The 18,395-nt window shown below is 39.9% G+C and overlaps 1 protein-coding gene across 5 annotated transcripts in view; it reads left to right on the forward strand.

Annotated features, from left to right (window-relative positions):
- The first annotated feature begins 324 nt into the window (after window positions 1-324).
- SPAG9 (sperm associated antigen 9) overlaps window positions 325-18,395 on the forward strand; it is a 142,316-nt gene continuing 124,245 nt past the window's right edge. For all 5 annotated transcript variants that reach the window (XR_002824364.1, XR_002824365.1, XM_004377919.2 and 2 more), the window contains exon 1: window positions 325-786. Coding sequence is in view for 3 of the 5 variants with exons in the window: in XM_004377919.2 (XP_004377976.1) it covers window positions 484-786 (303 nt within the window). In the remaining 2 variants the exon portion in view is untranslated. The remainder of the gene's footprint in view (window positions 787-18,395) is intronic.

Genomic DNA, 18,395 nt, shown 5'->3' on the forward strand with positions numbered 1-18,395 from the left:
TTAGCTCTGTTAATTCTGGACGGCTAGTCACTTTTCCAGAACCCCTCCCTTTCCTTTGGGACCTACTCTTCAAATCCCGCCTTGCGCTGACAGTTCTCCCCACCCTTCTCTCCCACTCTTTCCCATTGGCTAGCGCACAGTCCGCACGGCGCCGGATGTTAACGTCACAGCCCCCCCTCCCACTGCCGGCGCACGATGACGTAATGACTCCTCCCCCAGCCGCGCCTGGGCTCTCGCGGCGCCCCGCCCCTCGGGCAAACGCGGTGCCGGTCCCGCCTCGCGGGTGACGTGTGTCGCTCGCGGCCGGGCCGCTCCGGCAGTTGGTGCAGCGGCGGTTGGGGTGAGTGCGTTCACCCCACCCCTCCCCTCCTCCGGCCCCGGCCCCCACCCCACTGGGCCCAGCCCAGCTCCAGCCGGGCCCGTCCCGTGCGGGCCCGTGCCGCCCCCTCAGCCGGCGACGCCCCGGGTTGCCCGCCTGCCACCATGGAGCTGGAGGACGGTGTGGTGTATCAGGAGGAGCCCGGCGGCTCCGGGGCCGTGATGTCGGAGCGGGTGTCCGGCCTGGCCGGCTCCATCTACCGCGAGTTCGAGCGGCTCATCGGACGCTACGACGAGGAGGTGGTCAAGGAGCTGATGCCGCTGGTGGTGGCCGTGCTGGAGAATCTGGACTCGGTGTTCGCGCAGGACCAGGAGCACCAGGTGGAGCTGGAGCTCCTACGGGACGACAACGAGCAGCTCATCACCCAGTACGAGCGGGAGAAGGCGCTGCGCAAGCACGCCGAGGAGGTGAGGGCCGGCCGGACGGTGGAGCGGGGGCCGCAGATTCCGCGTCCAAGTGGGCCGGAGGCCGGGCCCGAGGGCGGGCCGGGGTCGGGGGTCGCGGCCGGGCCTGGGAGCAAAGGCGCGCTGGGCCTCCTGGAAGTCGGGCCTGAGGCCGAGGCCCCCCCCGGGAGCGATCCCGGCGGCCGCGATGGTCACCAGGACCCTGGGCCGGCGTTGGAAGCAGAGGCAGGATAGTGAGGGACCGGGAAAGGGAGTAAGGTGGGGGGAAGCAAGGCCCAGGGAGGAAGCAACAGCCTGGCATGAGGGTACCTGGGGCTGGCCGGGGGCGGAGATTTTAGTGTGTCTGGTTGCCTCTTGTTTAGGGAAGTTTCCGACCACCGTAGGATTGTCAGATAGCGGTTCAAACTTTTACCACGGGGATGGGGGTGGTGGTAGTGGTAGTGGTGGTTAAACAGTTCTGTCCTGGATATGGAACTTCCGCTGGTGCTAGTACCTTTCCCGGGGTTGCTGCTTTGGGAAGTTAGAGATCTCCCTCTTTCGGTCAGTTTCTTCTTGACGTTTTAATCCTGTGAAGAAAGAGGCTTTATTTCATTTTTTATGTGGCTTTGTTGACACTTTGTTAACACTTGGATGTTGTATAGCAATACTCTACAAATACAATTTTATTTTATTGGTATTCCACACCAAAGCATTCCTCCGTATCAGGTTGTAACCTTGGACAGTTCCCTTTAAAAACTGTTCATAAAGAGGACTGCGAGGGCGGAGTTGAGGAGGTGTAGGTGGCTGTTGGCAACCCTTTTCCCTTCTGAGTTTCTTTGTCAGACTGCACTTTACAGGTGGATGTGGTCAGCTGTTAACTCTCTCACCTCTTCAGTGACCTCCGTGCCCTCACCTCCAGTCTCTGAACCTTCTGGAGCTCTGGAGTGAGTCAAGGATTTTAACCGTCAGGTTGTGTTGGTGTTATTTCTGCGGCAGGCCAAGTGTTTCCCCAGCATCTAGCACACCTGGTTAAATGCATGGTTATTGAAGGATACTAAAGAATTACTGAGGGAACAACATATTATTTTTCTTAAATACTTGAAAAAATTTTTAGAATGTAAGATTTGTTTGGTAAGTCATTTCCTACCATTAATTAGTAACACTGTTTCCTTTTTTGTTTTTGTTTTTTTGTTGTTTTTGTCACATATACCTTTGTACCGGATGAAATAGTTCTTTTTCTTTCTTTTTTAAAGCTTACTATAATGATGATCTTTAGTTCTGGTTTTGTGATTCAGTTGTCTTAAGGAATGCCACTGAATTTGCCAAACAAAACTGACTTTATTTCAAGAGTATTTCCAAGTGTATAGGGAAGGAGGGGTTGAAAAAATCAAATCAGGACAGGATCACAGTTTCCACTCATTTATTCCCACTGTTTATAGAACAGAGGTCAAGCACTACTTCTGAAATGCCATGCCATGTCTTCATGCTCATATAGTCCCTTGCCAGTGTGTGGATCCACATGGAAGAGCCTGGGAAATTAACCACATATACATACAGGTGTGGAGCAGGCCCAGCGTCGCCTTTCATCTCAAGTAAAAGAATTGCTCCTTCCAGCCTTAAACTCCTGTCAGTCCATGTAAACATTGGCACATTGCCAGGGTCACACGTGCAAGAAAACCATCTGCCACAGGTTGCAGAATCAGAAAATAAAACTGGCAATTGCTAGGCACTGGGTGGTACATTAATTTCTTAAGTAAATAACTCTAAAAATAGGTAATCCAGTGACTTGCTTTGTAGTTTATACATTTTTCAGACATACACATCTATAAATTCTCCATGATGAAACCTCTGGGCAAAGGTCCATGACCTGAGAATGGAGAACATTAATGAAATGCTGGATGAGCCAACTCCCAGACCACAAACATAAAACTGCCTCTTATCAGTCTTCATGTAAGATCATAAATCAAGTTTTGCCCAGTTTCCAGAAATTCAGTCTTAGGCCAATATTCAGAGTGAATTCTGCATTTAATTTTCTGTGTTCTGTGGCCTTTAATATGGAGACTAGGAGTCAGTTATTACAGCAAAAGTAATTTGAAAGAGTGGATATTGTTGATCCTCAGAAAGTGAGCCCTGGTTTTTTTTTTGGTTGTGGAAATTTAGGAGGGTATGTAAGTGGGTGAGACTGTTTTAGGATTGTGTGAGGCTGCTGTAGTCTCTTGCTTGGAGGAATTCTCAGCAAGGAGTCAGAAATACCACCTTTATTATAATGATTATAATTTGAATACCTTTTGTCTTTTACTTGCTTTTAATAGAATTTTTTTTTGTGTGGAGAATCAAACCAAACCAGTTGCCACTGAGTCAATTCTGACTCATAGCCACCCTATAGGACAGAGTAGAACTGCCCCATAGGTTTTCTGAGGAGCGCCTGGTAGATTCAAACTGCTGACCTTTTGGTTAGCAACCATAGCTCTTAACCACTACACCTTTGTGGAGTTAGTGAGCCTTTAAAAACAAACTAAAGGAGGGCTGATTTTAGATGGGTTTGGGACCAGTTTCAAATGCTAATGATTAGGAAAATCCATTTTCTTATTGCCCATCACCCTCCCCTTCTGGTTCGCTGCTCCAGTCACCCCTGCCGTTTGTGTCTTTGATACCTTTGCTCATGCTGTTCCCTTGGCCTAGAATGCTCTTCCCTCTCACTTGGCTATTTCCTCACTTTCTTCTCAGCTTAAATTTCACTTCTTCAGTGAGACCTTGCCTTTTGCTCTATCCAAAGTAAGACCTGTGAATCCTATTGAATAATTTATTTGTAAGTCAATAATTTTTTAAAATAAAAATCTGGATAGAAAATGATATAGAGGTATGTTTAATAGGAATTACTCCTGGGTCAAATGTATTAGCAGTTTTTGTTTGTCCATATTTTCTGATTCTTTAAAATATGCATGATTTACTTTCAGCAATCACCGAAAAGAAAAAAAGAAAACTTTTCTGAAAAGTAGACAGATGAGTTAAAGAACCTCTTTCTTAGGAATTTAGTTCTGAGTGGTGTCTCTCTGGGCCTTGTTTCTTATTTCTGTTACTCTTTTTTTGAGGTTTCATTAAGTTTATCTGGACAGTGTCATTAAACAGGATTCTCCCTCCTATCCTCCCCCTTCCCCAATCTTTTGATTCTGTGTTTTGACTGTTTGACTGCTCTGGACAGGATTTTCCCCCAGATCTTGAGGTTGTGAAGTTCCCCTGGGGAGAGTTTGCATCTCTGACTGGTTTGGGGCTCCTCTTGGCAGGGCATGATGTGGAAAAACCTAAAGAGTCTTCTGGAAAAGGAAGACCAATCAACTGGGCCAGACGTTCAGTTTTGGTGAAACTGTCTGGCTGACAAGGGATTGTTACCAGTCGAAATGCTGTGGCCTGCATGATGTGCATACCCAGCTTAAAACAGCTCAGGTATAAGGGGGTTGTAGTATTTCACAGGACTAGAGGTTTGGAGGGAGCATGGCTGCAGATAGTTAGTTGAGCAACTGAGCAACAGGGACCCAGGTGCCTGCCATTCTTTATGCCCTGTTCTGCTCAGCACATTTTTATTCTGTTTAGTCTTTTTAAATAATATTTTATTGTGTTTTAGGTGAAAGTTTACACAGCAAATTAGGTTCCCATTAGATAATCTCTACACAAATTGTTCAGTGACTTTAATTACATTTTTCACAATGTGTCAACATTCTCTTTAATTGCGTTCTGGTTGTTCCATTTCCAGTACTCTAGTTTCTCTGCTCCTCTTACTTTTTTTGCGATTATTCTTAAAGTGAGAGTTCCATTGGTTGGAGGCAGACTGCACACAAAAATGAGGACGTACCTTTTTCATCTTCTTTTTCCCTCCCTGCTTGTGTTATAGAAGCACATATGAAGAGAATGGGCTGAAGAGAGAATATCCTTTGCTGGGAATGAGATTTTGTGATTTGATTTTGTGACCGCTTCTTTATGTGGTTTTTTGCTTTTTAAAAAAAGTGACATGATTAAATGTAGAAGTGAGAGATACTGAGAATTTTCTAATTAATTTTCCCCCAACAAATCAGTACTTACAGCAGTAACAAAATTGGGATTTTATATGAAGTAGAGGTAAAGTAGAGGGTCAACAAAAAAGAGGAAGACCCTCAACAAGATGGATTGACGCAGTGGCTGCAACAATGAGCTTAAGCATAACAAAGATTGTGAGAATGGCACAGGACCGGGCAGTGTTTTGTTCTGTTGTACGTGGGGTTGCTATGAGTTAGAACCAACTCGATGGCACCTGACAACAAACAACATGAAGATGCTAATCAAGTGGTTTTCATTCGAAGTATATGAACATGGGAGTGGGCAGGAAAACAGACATTGACATTCAGTGCTCTTTTTTACTGATGTTATAACTCTTATTCATTTGTAAAAATTTTAATCAAAACTAAGTTAATTTTGATTGATTTGTAAAATAATTTACAGTGACTGCTGAATTTATCTCTTTAATAAACATTTAAAAGGGAGAATTTTCAAGTCTTTTAACTGAGTTGTGACTTTTTATCAAGTGACAGGAGTGAAGGAATAATTTTGCATACTTACAGCTTAAAATTGTTGATGGTGGCTATTAAGGGTTTAGGAAGTTAAAAACCAGAAACTCCACTTTTGCTTCAACATTATTTTTTGCTCTGAGTAGTCAATCCGTTGTTACTTAAAATTAGTAATTGTGATGATTTTTCAGAGTTCTAGCCTTAATTCTATCAACTCTATTGTTCTAAGGTATTTAACTTTGCTATTATGTAGGTTTTATTTGGAAGTATTGTAGTTCAGTGATAGAATTCTCATTTTCTATGTGGAATACCCACATTTAGTTCCCAGCCAGTGCACCTCATGTGACCACCACTCATCTATCAGTGGAGGTTGACATGTTGCTATGATACTGGTAGGTTTCAGCAGAGCTTCTAGACTAAGATGGACTAGGAAGAAAGGCCTGGTGATCTATTTCCAAAAATCGTCCAGTGAAAACCCTGTGGATCGCAATGGTCAGATCCACAACCGATCAGGCGAATGGCAGAGGACCTGGCAGTGTTTTGTTTTATTGTGCATGGGGTCATCATGAGTCAGTGGCACACTCGATGGTAGCTGACAACAACAACAACAGGTTTCATTTCATTCTACTGGAGCAGCAGGTGAAGGGCAGTTCAATTATATGTACAGAACTGGCAGGTAAACAGGTTGATTTGGCAATACAAAAGAATGTGTTGTTGATCTGTGGTGTGTTAACATTTGGCATGTTACATGTGGTTTAGTAAAGTTTTCAAACTAATTTTAAAAGTGAAGGCCCTCTGGAACCTGTCCAGTGGGTTTTGGAAACCAATATCTTGTGATATCTTCAGTGAACTAAAGGATTTGGTCCAAGAACCAACTCAGGTGCTGACTTAATTTCTCTCTTGGTTCAGTTAGAGCAAGGGCCAACAAGCTTTTTGGAATGTTACGTCTTATTCATTCAAATAAAGCTTTAGAATGCTCAAAATACATTTTAGTGTTTTCATTGATCTCGTTATTGCCTAAATTATTTTGTACATAAAGCAAATACATTTTAAAACACACTTTACGTTTCTAACCATGCATATTTTCATATTTAAAAGATGCCCTTTTTTTTGCTGACTCATTTGAACAAGCTTCACACTGCCCCTTGTCAGACCAGGTGTGCCCTGCCTTGTCAGTCCCCACTGCTAGGCACTTTCTGAAATGAACCATCTTCATTTTTTCTCTAGGGATATCTGTGTGTGGTTATTGCGTTTTGAAATGATAATCAGTTATCCATATTTTCAGCTCTTAAGATAAATCTTAACCTGTCTTTACTTTCAAAGATAGCTAAGTGAGATACTATTATGTGCCCCTGATAGCGTGGCATCCCCACATTTACCCATCTGGGCATGGTACCTAATGGGAAGTGCCTGGATCGGGCACCTCTAGTCAGAGGTAGTGAATTAGTAAAGACTACTCACTAAATTCCTGTGATGTGCACCATAGGTCATTGATCCTATCCTGTGCTAAAGTGACCTAGGTTCCCTCTTCTTGGAGTCCTTAGCTTACGTTTAACTACACACTGCATACTTAAATTATACCAAACCTTTGGTTCCCAGGAGCACTGGTATTAGAACCTAGCCAAATGTGTGTTTATTTGTTCTGTTGACTAATGGCTGAGTTATTTTAAAAACACCTTTTTTTTTGCTGTGCTCAGCACCCATAAGGAGTACAGCTGTTACCTAAATAAATCATTGAGACCAGATATATCAACATAAACCAAACCCAAACCCGCTGCTCTTGAGTCAATCCCAACTCATAGCAGCTCGGTAGGACAGAGTAGAACTGCCCCAGAGAGTTTTGAGGGTGGAAGCAGACTGCTATACATCTTTCTTGCAAAGAGTGGTTGGTTGGTGGGTTTGAACCGCCGACCTTTCTGATAGCAGCCAAGTGATGTATGTAACGTGTATATTCAAAAAGCTCGTATTTAGAGATGTATATGTGTAAATTTTATACATTTTGAAATCTTGGCCAGTGATATTTAGTTATTGGTTGGAATACAGGACTGTGGCTTATTCACTTAAGAATTCCAGTGTCTAGTAGTTTGGCATAATAGTAATGTTTGAACTGAACCGTGGGAATTTACATATTAATTAATACAATGAAGAAGTTTTGAAATTGAGGGTATAGAATTATTATTATCATTAGGAACCTTTCTTTCTTAAGATGAGTAAATTTTTTTCAGTAAAACTTCCCCTCCAATGTTATTACGAAAATTTTCAAACAGAAAAATTAAAAGTACATTGGTCATCTCTATACCCACCACCTAGATTCAGTAGTTTTACTTACCTTTCCATATATATGTGCCTGTGTGGATATACAGTGAAAACCTGTGAGAGCTGGAACTCGACAGGACTGTCTTGTTTTTCTGGGTCTTACAAGTTTTCCACCTTTGACAGAGTGCAGTCTTACCACTTTTCTATTGCTCCTTTTAGTGGAAAATATTTACATTTTCCCTCTCTGATAGGTTTCTGCCTTACACGGGTTCTGGCCTTCAGAAGTTTTACTGTATATGTGTGTGTATGTGTGTTTGTGTGTGTATTCAGGCATATTTTTAAATTGCTGAACCATTCTTTCAGAGTAAGTTTTTGGCATTATGATGCCTTATCCCTCAATACTTAAGCATTTATCTCCTAAAAATGAGGGCATTCTGCACGATATTATTTATATCTGAGAAAATTTTTTAATATCTATATTCCATTTGAATTAATTTTTAAGAGTATATGGTATATGTCAACTATTATAGAGATAATAAACCAAAAACCAAACCCGTTGCTGTCGAGTCGATTCCAGCTCATAGAGACCCTATAGGACAGAGTAGAACTGCCCCATGGGGTTTCCAAGGAGTGCCTGGTGGATTCGAATGCTGACGTTTTGGTTAGTAGCCAAACTCTTTACCACTGCGCCACCAGGGTTTCCGTAGAGATGATAGGTGGTAATATTTTTAATGTGAATTAATGTAACCTGTTTGGAAAAGAGGAAATAATTGCTTGCAGTTTAGCTGTTCTTTCTATAAGATATTTAAATTTGAGGCCTGTAAAAGTGAATTAAAATTGGTTAAAATTTTTTTAAAATTATAGCTAAAAAATCATGGCTTTTTCCCCCTCTTTCGAAGCTTTGAGATACAGAAATTGAGAAACTGACCCTAGTAATGGGTTGTTTTTTTTAAAAAACTCTTACATTTCCTGGATATCTTGTTTCTGACTGCTTTCCTGCTCTCCTGGGGTTATAGAGCCTGAAAAGAATTTTTTCTAGCAATTTGAGGTCCTGCAGCTAAGATAAAAGGAGATAGGTCTAGGATTTTTGTGATTCTGGATTCTATTATTATCCTTTAAAATGTATTTTAACTTGCTCTTCATTTATTTTTTTAAGGGCTGGGAGGGAACTCCATGATCTTCTAGTTTTCACCCATCCTATTCTTTGAAAGGTAGATAGAAAGGTAAATCAATACATAAGATGCTCAGAAAAGACAAATATTTTTTAGCTAGGCAGTATTCTAGGAGCCCTGGTGGCACAACAGTTAGGTGTCGGGCTGGCTAAATGTAAGGTTGACAGTTCGAACACACCCAGCAGCTCCATGGGAGAAAGACCTGTCCATCTGCTGCAGTAAAGATTGTTGTTGTTAGGTGCCGTTGAGTCGATTTGAACTCATAACGACCCTACGTACAACAGAACGAAACACTGCCCGGCCCTGTGCCATCTTCACAGTTGTTGCTATGTTTGAGATCATTGTTGCAGCCACCATACATCAGTCTCGTAGAGCCTAGAAAGTCCTATAGGGCACTTCTGCTCTGTCATATGGGGTTGCTATGGGTCAAAAATTGATTCGATGGCACCCAACAACAACAGACACTATTCTTGGCTCTGGAGTAGTAGCTGCAAACGAAACAGAAAACGAAGATGGCCCATGCTTTCTTGGAGTTTACATTGTAAGACAGAAGAAATAAACAAACCAGTTAATTACAGATTGTGATAGATGCCATGCAGGAAATAAACAGGGTAATATGATAGAGAGTAAAGAGGCAGGCCTTTTTATAAAAGGTTAAGCTGTCTGGGCAGCAAATAATTTATCTCATAACAATGATTATTTAGATCTGACACTTTAGGCATATAGGTAGTCTCTGACTTATAACGGGTCAGTCCTGACATAAATTAAATACATCTTTTTCAGTTTTCATAGCCTGCTATACGGCAGTGTCTTGAGAAGTAAGTCATAACACGTCGTAAGTCAGGGACTACCTGTATATATGTTCAGAGTTGCTCTTCATTTTTGAAAATTCAGTTCTTAATAAATGCAGTTCTTCTGTTTTCTGTTTTATTCCTTCTCATACTCTGCAGCAAACTTTGGCTCTTTTGGCCACTCCTTCCTTTGAGAAACATTATATTTGGGTTCTGTGACTTTGTAGTCTCTTGATTTTTCCTCTTACCTATCTGACCACTCTTTTGTGGATTCACCTACATTTTATTTTTTCCCAAATAAAAATTTATACATACAGTGTTATGCGACTCCAGTTGCTCTCCCCTACTGTGACAGCACACTCCTCCTTTCCACCCCTGATTCCCCATGTCCATTCAACTGGCTCCTAACCCTCTCTGCCTTCCCATCTCACCTCTGGACAGAAGCTGCCGGTTTAGTCTCTTGTATCTACTTGAGCTAAGAGGCACACTCTTCACGAGTATCACTTTATGTCCCACAGTCCAATCCAATCCCTGTCTAAAGAGTTGGCCTCGGAAGTTGTTTTAGTTCTTTGCTGATAGAGAATCCAGGGGCCATGCTTTCCGGGGTACCTCCAGTCTCAGTCAGACCATTAAGTCTGGGCTTCTTACTAGAATTTGAGTTCTGCACCCCATCTTTCTCCTGCTCCATCCAGGACTCTCTGTTGTGTTCCCTGTCAGGGTGGTCATTGGTGGTAGCTGGGACACCATCTAGTTCTTTTGGTCTCAGGCTGATGAAATCTCTGGTTTATGTGGCTCCTTCTGTTTCTTGGGCTACTACTTTCCTCGTGTCTTTGGTGTTCTTCATTCTCCTTTACTCCAGGTAGTTGGGACCAATTGATGCATCTTAGATGGCCTCTTGCAAGCTTTTAAGACCCCAGACACCGTTCACCGAAGTAGGATGCAGAACATTTTGTTAATAAGCTTTGTTATGCCATTTGACCTAGATGTCCCCTGAAAGCATGGTCCCCAGGCCCCTACCCCTGCTACTCTGTCCCTCAAAGTGTTTGATTGTATTCAGGAAACTTCTTAGCTTTTGGTTTAGTCCAGCTGTTCATGCTTCCCCTGTAGTGAGTGCTGTCCTTCCCTTCACATAAGGTAATTCTTATCTACTGTCTAGTTAGTAAATAACCCTCACCCTTCACTTACATTTTAGTGTTGGTGTTCCTTGGTGTTCTGAGGTCCTCTTTAGTTCTCACTCTGTACACTGTCTAGCTGATATTATCCATTCCCATGGGTTCAGTTACCTTTTGTTGATAATTCAAAATGTATATCTAATTCATTCATTTAACAGCTATTTATTGAATTCCAACTATATGCCTGCTACTGTGCCCACTGGGGATACAGTGGGGAGTAAAACAGACAGGTACTTCTTTCATAGAACTGACAGCCTGTTAAGAACTTTAAGCCAGATCTCTCTCTAGAATCTCAGATCCATATTACTGTTGTTTGAATGTCTCCCAAAGCTGAACTTATCTCCCAAACCTGCTCCTTCTCTGTTCCCTATTTTCAGGAAGGGCACCACCTGGCCAGAAACCTGATCACCATCTTTAACTCTTCTTGCTCCGTCCTCCCTGTTGCTATCTTTTGTTTCCAACTTTTGCATATCTTGGAATCTCTTTACTTCTTTCCAAATCCACTTCTACTACTCTGGTACAGGCCACCAACGTCTCTTGCCCTGAAGACAAACTCCGTAGAGCTAGAACTTTGTGTCATTACCTCTGTATTCCAGTATCTGGGACATAGGAAGTACCCAATGAAAATTTATGAATAAATGAATGGACAACTGTCTTCAACTGGTCTTCCTTCTTTCAGTATTGCCAGTCTGTAAATTGTCCATCACACTGTGTCCAGATCTCTCCATGAAAATCTGATCAGATCACTTCCATACTTAAAAGCTTTTTATAATGGCTCTGTCTAAAGTTCTTGAAGTGACTTAAGTTCCTAACATATAAGACCTTGTGATCTGGTAGCCCCTTATCTTGTCAGCCTCGTCTTTTCCTTTCAAGTCATACTGAACCCTTTGAGTTTGTTTTGCAATAAGTATTCTCTCCAGGACTTCATAAAAGCTACCTCTTTGCTTAGTACTCTCAATCCTATTGCCTGCCTGACTACTCATTTTTCAGGATTCAATTGTGGAATGCCTTTTATGAACTCCCAAGTATAGGTTGTGCACATCTTATATCCTCCCACACCACAGTGTTCTTCCCCTCTCATAGTACTGCTAGTGTTTTATCAAACTAGCTTATTGCTTTTATTCCTCAACTAAATTTTTGGAACACAATAGGTACTTAATAGATATTGCTTCATTGATTGGTTGGATGGATGAGTGAGTGGGTGGGTAGGTGGATGGACAGAGAGACAGATTGATGGACAAATATATTAAAGGTCAGAGCCTAACCATTAAAGGTTACTAAGCCTAACCATTTATAAAGTTCTTTTGTGCATTCAAGTTATTGTTCTTACTGTTGGTGCAAAGTTATGCTAAACTTCCCAAAAGTTCTTAAATAAGTCCTTTGACTTTTACATACAGGAAAACTGTGACTTCTCATGAGTATAGTCATTTTGTACATTTTACTTATATTGCTCTGCATGTTGTAGATATTCTAGAAATATGGATGTATTTAAAAAATTGAAATATTACAATCACTGGCAGAGAGGTTGGGCTAGGTGATCTGAAAAGTCTTTTCAGCACCATGATTCTCTGATTGTCTTACATTTATAGTGGTTCTCTAGTGTGTTTTTATCCATTTAAGGTAATATTTGTTTCTGAGTTACTGGTTGAGGAATAAGTTCGTCTGTTTGAATACGTTTTCCATACAACTGAAGGTTAAGTGCCAAAACGTAATTTTAGCTATTTGCTTAGATTCTTATGTTAGACATCTCTAACTAAGATGCAGCAGTACGCTGCCATAGCAGGTAAAATGGTTAGTAAAACATTTGTTTCTGAAGAAAATATTCATTCTGAAGAATAGTGAACATTTATTTCCTGGTCATTGAAGTCTATATTGGTTAAAAGCCTCTGCTAGACTATTATGGTATGAATCAAATTTCTAATTTTAATTAGAAAATCCTCAATTTATTGAATTTTCTTTTAGTTACCTGTTGTCCCAGCCTCATTTTTTTGTTACTGCTACCTATTCAAAAGCAAATACCTTTTTAAAAGTTAAACAGATAACACAGAAGTGTGGACTCAGATAAATAAGGCTTTTGTAAATCCAGAAGGGTAACTTATAAAAAGACAATTGTTTGTCTATGATTTTACTGTGAAAATAGTATACTTGACTTTGTAATTTGAGAAACATTTTGATAGGAATTACCTACTCATTTGTGGCTGTTTAGTTTTAAGCTTTAATAAAGAATACTTTTATGGTGGTATAGAAATTTAGTTAATAATTTACTCAATTTTAACCATCCCTAACCTAGTTGAGGGCCAGGAAGTTAACAGAAGTTTCTGAACTGCTAAAATAAATGTCTTAAACTCTGCAGTTAAGGTTCACGATCGTGGCTTACTGGAGAAACATTTAACAGCAAAGTACTTATTTTAAATACAGTAGTTTCTTAGCCCTCAACAGGTTATAAGCAGTAAATTAAGAAGGTTTCTTAGAGAGAGAAGTACTTACACATAACAAATGGCAAGTATATTTGAAGTAGAATACTGAAAATTATAAAAATTAATATAGTTCAGTGACTAAGAGCAAAGGCGATGGGATGGGGTCAGATATCAAAGCTCCAAGTATTTAGTTAATGTGTATTAAATATTATCTATATGTCTGATAACTACTGACCTATATATGTATCCCATTTATCCACTTATGAAACAGCTGTTAATGAAACAGATGCCCTGTGCCAGGAATGGGTATACAAGAATGAACAGTCCAAGGGCAAGAATGAATTGCCCTTGAGGAGCTCATAGTCTGGTGGGGGAGGCTGACGTAAATAACTAGGGCAGCCTTATGTAAGTGTTCTAAAGAGGTACTGTATGTACAAGGTGTTAAATGGCTAACTTGACCTGAGGAATGGGTTGTGGGAGAAAAACAAAACAAAACCCATTGCCATCCAGTGGATTCTGACTCATAGGAACCCTATAGGACAGAGTAGAACTGCCCCATAGGGTTTCCAAGGCTGTAAATCTTTCCGGAAGCAGACTGCCACATCTTTTCTCCCGCAGAGCAGCTAGTGGGTTCGAACGTCAACCGTTCAGTTAGCAGCTGAGGACTTTAACCACTGTGCGTCCAGGGCTCCTTTTTTTCTGGGAGAAGGGGTAGCATTTAACTGGGTCATGTGCCACAGAGCTGAAGTATGAGAGGTCTGAAAATGTGTGACGTATTTAGGGAAATACAAAAGCATGACATTTTTCAATATATTTAAGTAATAAATACTAATTTTCCATGTATTCTTTAAAAAAATATAGAAGTTTTTCTGCCACATAGGGAAGTGGCAAGAATTGAGGTTGAAAAACAATCAGGGGCCAGAGAGTTAAGGACTGTGCTATGGAGTTGGATTTTTATCTTGAAGGCATCACACACTATAATGCAGTATGGTTTAGTAATTAAACTGCGAGTCACTGTGATTCAGAGTGATGATTCTTAATTATTAACAAAAGGTTAAATTTTATTTGATATACTCCATTTTAAGGAGGCAGGTATGTATGAAATTCTAAAAAAAAAAAGAATTCATTAAACTAGATGTGAAAATGTTCCAGTGCTTCAGTTTTTCTTAAAAGTATGGTCATGAAGAATACTTCATTTCTTGGTCGTACTGTGCCTACTCCTCACTTGTTGACTATCTCGTTATCTGACATTTCACATTTATGACAGTAATAAAAAATCTGACTATTTTGTGCATTAACAGTGTACGTCTGGCAGTAATGAATGCTGAAATGTTAAGTGACAGTAACACTAGCTGTGATGGTTAAGGTTATGTGTCAGCTTGGCCGGGCCATGATTCTCAGTGGTTTGGCAGTTAGGTAATGATGTAGTTATTTTCCATTTTGTGATCTGATATCATCATTCTCCATTTTCGCAGAGACCTGGTCTTGGAACCTAACCATGTCAGTAAGTGAGGAGTTGGTATACAGTATTATTATTGTTAGCTTTGAAAAATTTCTTTTCCCCAATATACTACATTTTGCGGGGAGGGGTAGACTAACTTGATTCTTTTCTTCCTGTGAAGTTTTTACTTTATGTAGTTGTTACCATATATTTTGTATTTATGCCAATTTATAAGACTTTTTAGTCATAAAGTCTTATAAAAGTCAGATTAACTTAGGTAAGGTTTTTTTTGTGTGTGATAACAGCTTTGTTGAGATATAATTCACAGACCATACAGTTCACACATTTAAAGTATACAATTCGATGACTTTTAGTATATTCTCAGGGTTGTGCCACCATCACCACAATCACTTTTTTAACATTTTCATTAGCACAAAAGAAACCTTGTACTCAACATTGGTCAACCTCATTTACCCCCAACACCCCTGTTCTAGGAAAACACCAATCTGTTTTCTGTAGCTATAGAGTAGCTTATTTTAGACATTTCATATAAATTGAATCATACAATATGTGATCTTTTGTGATTGGCATTAATTTAGCATATTTTCACTCTATGTTGTATCATGTATCAATGCTTCATTCTGTTTTATTGCCGAATAATATTCTATTGTATCGATATACCACATTTTATTTATCCATTCATCAGTTGATGGACATTTGGGTTGTTTCCAGTTTTGAGCTATTATGAATAATGCTGTTATGAACAGTCATGTACAAGTTTTTGTGTGGACATGTTTTAATTTCTCTTGAGTACATATGTAGGAGTGGAATTGCTGGGTCATATGGTAACTTTATATATCTAACCTTTTGAGGAACTGCCAGGCAGTTTTTTGAAGCAGTTGCACAATTTTACATTCCTGTCAGTGGTGTATGAGAATTCCAATTTCTCCATATCTTCGCCAACACTTGTTATTGTTTATCTTATTTTATTATCGCCAAGTGTGAGTCCTTCAACTTTGTTCTTATTTTACAAAACTTTTTTGCTCTTCTGGGTCCCTTTAATTTCCATATGAATTTTAGGATCAACTTGTTGATTTCTATAAAGAAGCTAGCTGGGATTTTGATACAGATTTCACTGAATCTGTAGATCAATTTGGGGAGTATTGCCATGTTAATATTAAGTCTTCTAATCCATGAACGTGGGCTGTCTTTCCATTTATTTAGGTTGTCTTTAGTTTCTTTCAACAGTGTTTTGTAGTTGTCAGAATATAAATTTTGTACTTTTGTTAAAATGTTCCTAAGTATTTTATTCTTTTTGATGGTATTGTAAATAGAATTGTTTTTCTTTCAATTAAAAAAAATTTTTTTTAAATTATATTTTAGGTGAGGGTTTACAGAGCAAATTAGTTTCTCGTTAAGCAATTAATACACATATTATTTTGTGACATTGGTTGCCACCCCCACGATATGTCAGCACTCTCCCCCTCTTGACCTTGGCTTCCCTGTTACCAGCTTTCCTGTCCCCTCCTACCTTCTTGTCCTTGCCCCTGGGGTCATGTGCCCATTTAGTCTCATTTTATTTTATGGGCCTGTCTAATCTGACTGGTGAACCTCAGGAGTGACTTCAGTACTCAGCTAAAAGGGAGTCTGGGGGCCATACTCTTGGGGTTTCTCCAGTCTCTGTCAGACCAGTAAGCCTGGTCTCTCTCTCTTTTTTTTTTTTTTTTGGTGAGTTAGAATTTTGTCCTACGTTTTTCTCCAGCTCTGTCTGGGACTCTCTATTGTGATCCCTGTCAGAGCAGTCGGTGGTGGTAGCCGGGCCCTGTCTAGTTGTGCTGGAATCAGTCTGGTGCAGGCTGTCGTACTTGTGGTCCATTAGTCGGGATTGTTTTTCTTAATTTCATTTTTGGATTGTACATTGCAAGTATTTAGAAGTATGGTTAATTTTTGCTGCGGAGCTTGTATCCTGCAATGTTGCTCAGCCCATTTATTAGTTCTAATAGTTTTTTGTGTGTGGATTTCTTGAAGATTTTCTATACACACGATCATGGTCATCTGCAAGTAGAGGTAGTTTTATTTCTTCCTTTCTGACATGAATGCCTTTTATTTCATTTTCTTGCCTAATTGTCCAGGCTAGGACCTCTAGTACAATGTTGAATAGAAAAGACAAGAGTGGACATCTTTGTTTTGTACCTTATCATAGGGGGAAATATTTTAGTCTTTTACCATTAAGAATGATAGCTGTGGGTTTTTCATAGATGCCTTTTATTAGAATGAAGGGGTTCCTTTCTACTGCTACTTTGTTGAGTGTTTTTATTGTGAAAGGATATTGGATTTTTTTGCCAAATGCCTTTTCTGCATGTATTGAGATGATAATGTTGTTTTTGCCTTTACCACTGCATGCTTTTTTCCAGTGCTATACAGATACATTTTTAGATTTGAATGTTGTTTTTATTTCAAACGTGAAAATATTTTGTTTTTTTTTGACAAGGAAGAAGTATAATTTTATAACTCAGCATAAATTTAGATACTGTTAATCTCCAAAAAGGCATATGTATGCACCTGAAAATTAAAAATTATGTTTGAAAAGCTAAAATAACGACCCCATTCCATCTTAGGAGATTCAGGGAAGGCCACTGGGGACATACTATTTCTTTTTTTTTTTATTGTTGGAGTTTAAGTGAAAGTTTACAATTCAAGTTAGTCTCTTATAAAAAATTTATACATACATTGTTACGTGACCCTAACTGCTCTCCCTATACTGTGACAGCTCACTCCTCCTTTCCACCCCTGATTTCCTGTGTCCATTCAGCCAGCTCCTAACCCTCTCTGACTTTGCATCTCACCTCCGTACAGAAGCTGCCTATTTAATCTCCTGCATCTACTTGGGGGACATACTATTTCAATTGTAACGTGAAGGATTAGGAGGAGACCTTTGGGGAAGAGTATTCCAGTCAGGGAATGGGGCTCTAAGCTAGGCAACAGTTTAAAAGGAGGCAGCCAACCTAGGGGACAGGAGTTGTGGGGATGAGGGGGGAGAGACAGCAAGGACCTATCAATCGTTGGGCCTTGCAGGCCATGGTAGAGAGTTTGGATTGTATTATGAGATTGTATTCTAGTTGGAGGTCCTTCGGTGATACATGTATTCTAGTTGGAGGTCCTTCGGTGATACAAATGGTTAACTGTGCTTGACTGCTAACCAAAAGGTTGGAGGTTCGAGTCCACCCAGAGGCACCTTAAAAGAAAGGTCTGGCGATCTACTTGTGAAAAAATCAGCCATTGAAAGCCTCATGGAGGACAGTTCCACTTTGACATACTTGAGGTCTCCATGAGTCAGAATTGACTTGACGGCAACTGGTTTTTTATTCTAGTGGGAAGCCGTTGATGATAGTTTATCAAAGCAAAAAAAAAAAAAAAAAAGATCACACGCACTTTTTGAAATTGTTGTAAAAATATATTTAACACAACATTTGCTAATTTGGTGTTTTTCACATATATAATTTAGTGACATCAATTATATTAATCATGTTGTGCAATCATCACCAATATTAGTTGCCAAATTTTCTATCACCATAAACAGAAACTCAGTGTTTCCTAGACAGTGACTGGCCTTGCCTTTCCTCCTCCATCCCGCCTCTGGTAACCACTAATAAAACTTTGGTCTCTATGCACTAGCCTATTTAGATATTTCATGTCAATGAAATCACACATCACATAATATTTGTCTTTTTGTCCCACACACTTTTCTTTTTTTTTTAAGGTTTGTCAATTTTTTTTTTTTATTGTACTTCAGGTGAAGGCTTACAGAACAAATAGTTTCTCATGAAACAGTAGTACACATATTGT

This window comes from Trichechus manatus, unplaced genomic scaffold (assembly GCF_000243295.1).
Source record: "Trichechus manatus latirostris isolate Lorelei unplaced genomic scaffold, TriManLat1.0 scaffold00054, whole genome shotgun sequence".
In the NCBI taxonomy this organism is placed as follows: domain Eukaryota; kingdom Metazoa; phylum Chordata; class Mammalia; order Sirenia; family Trichechidae; genus Trichechus; species Trichechus manatus.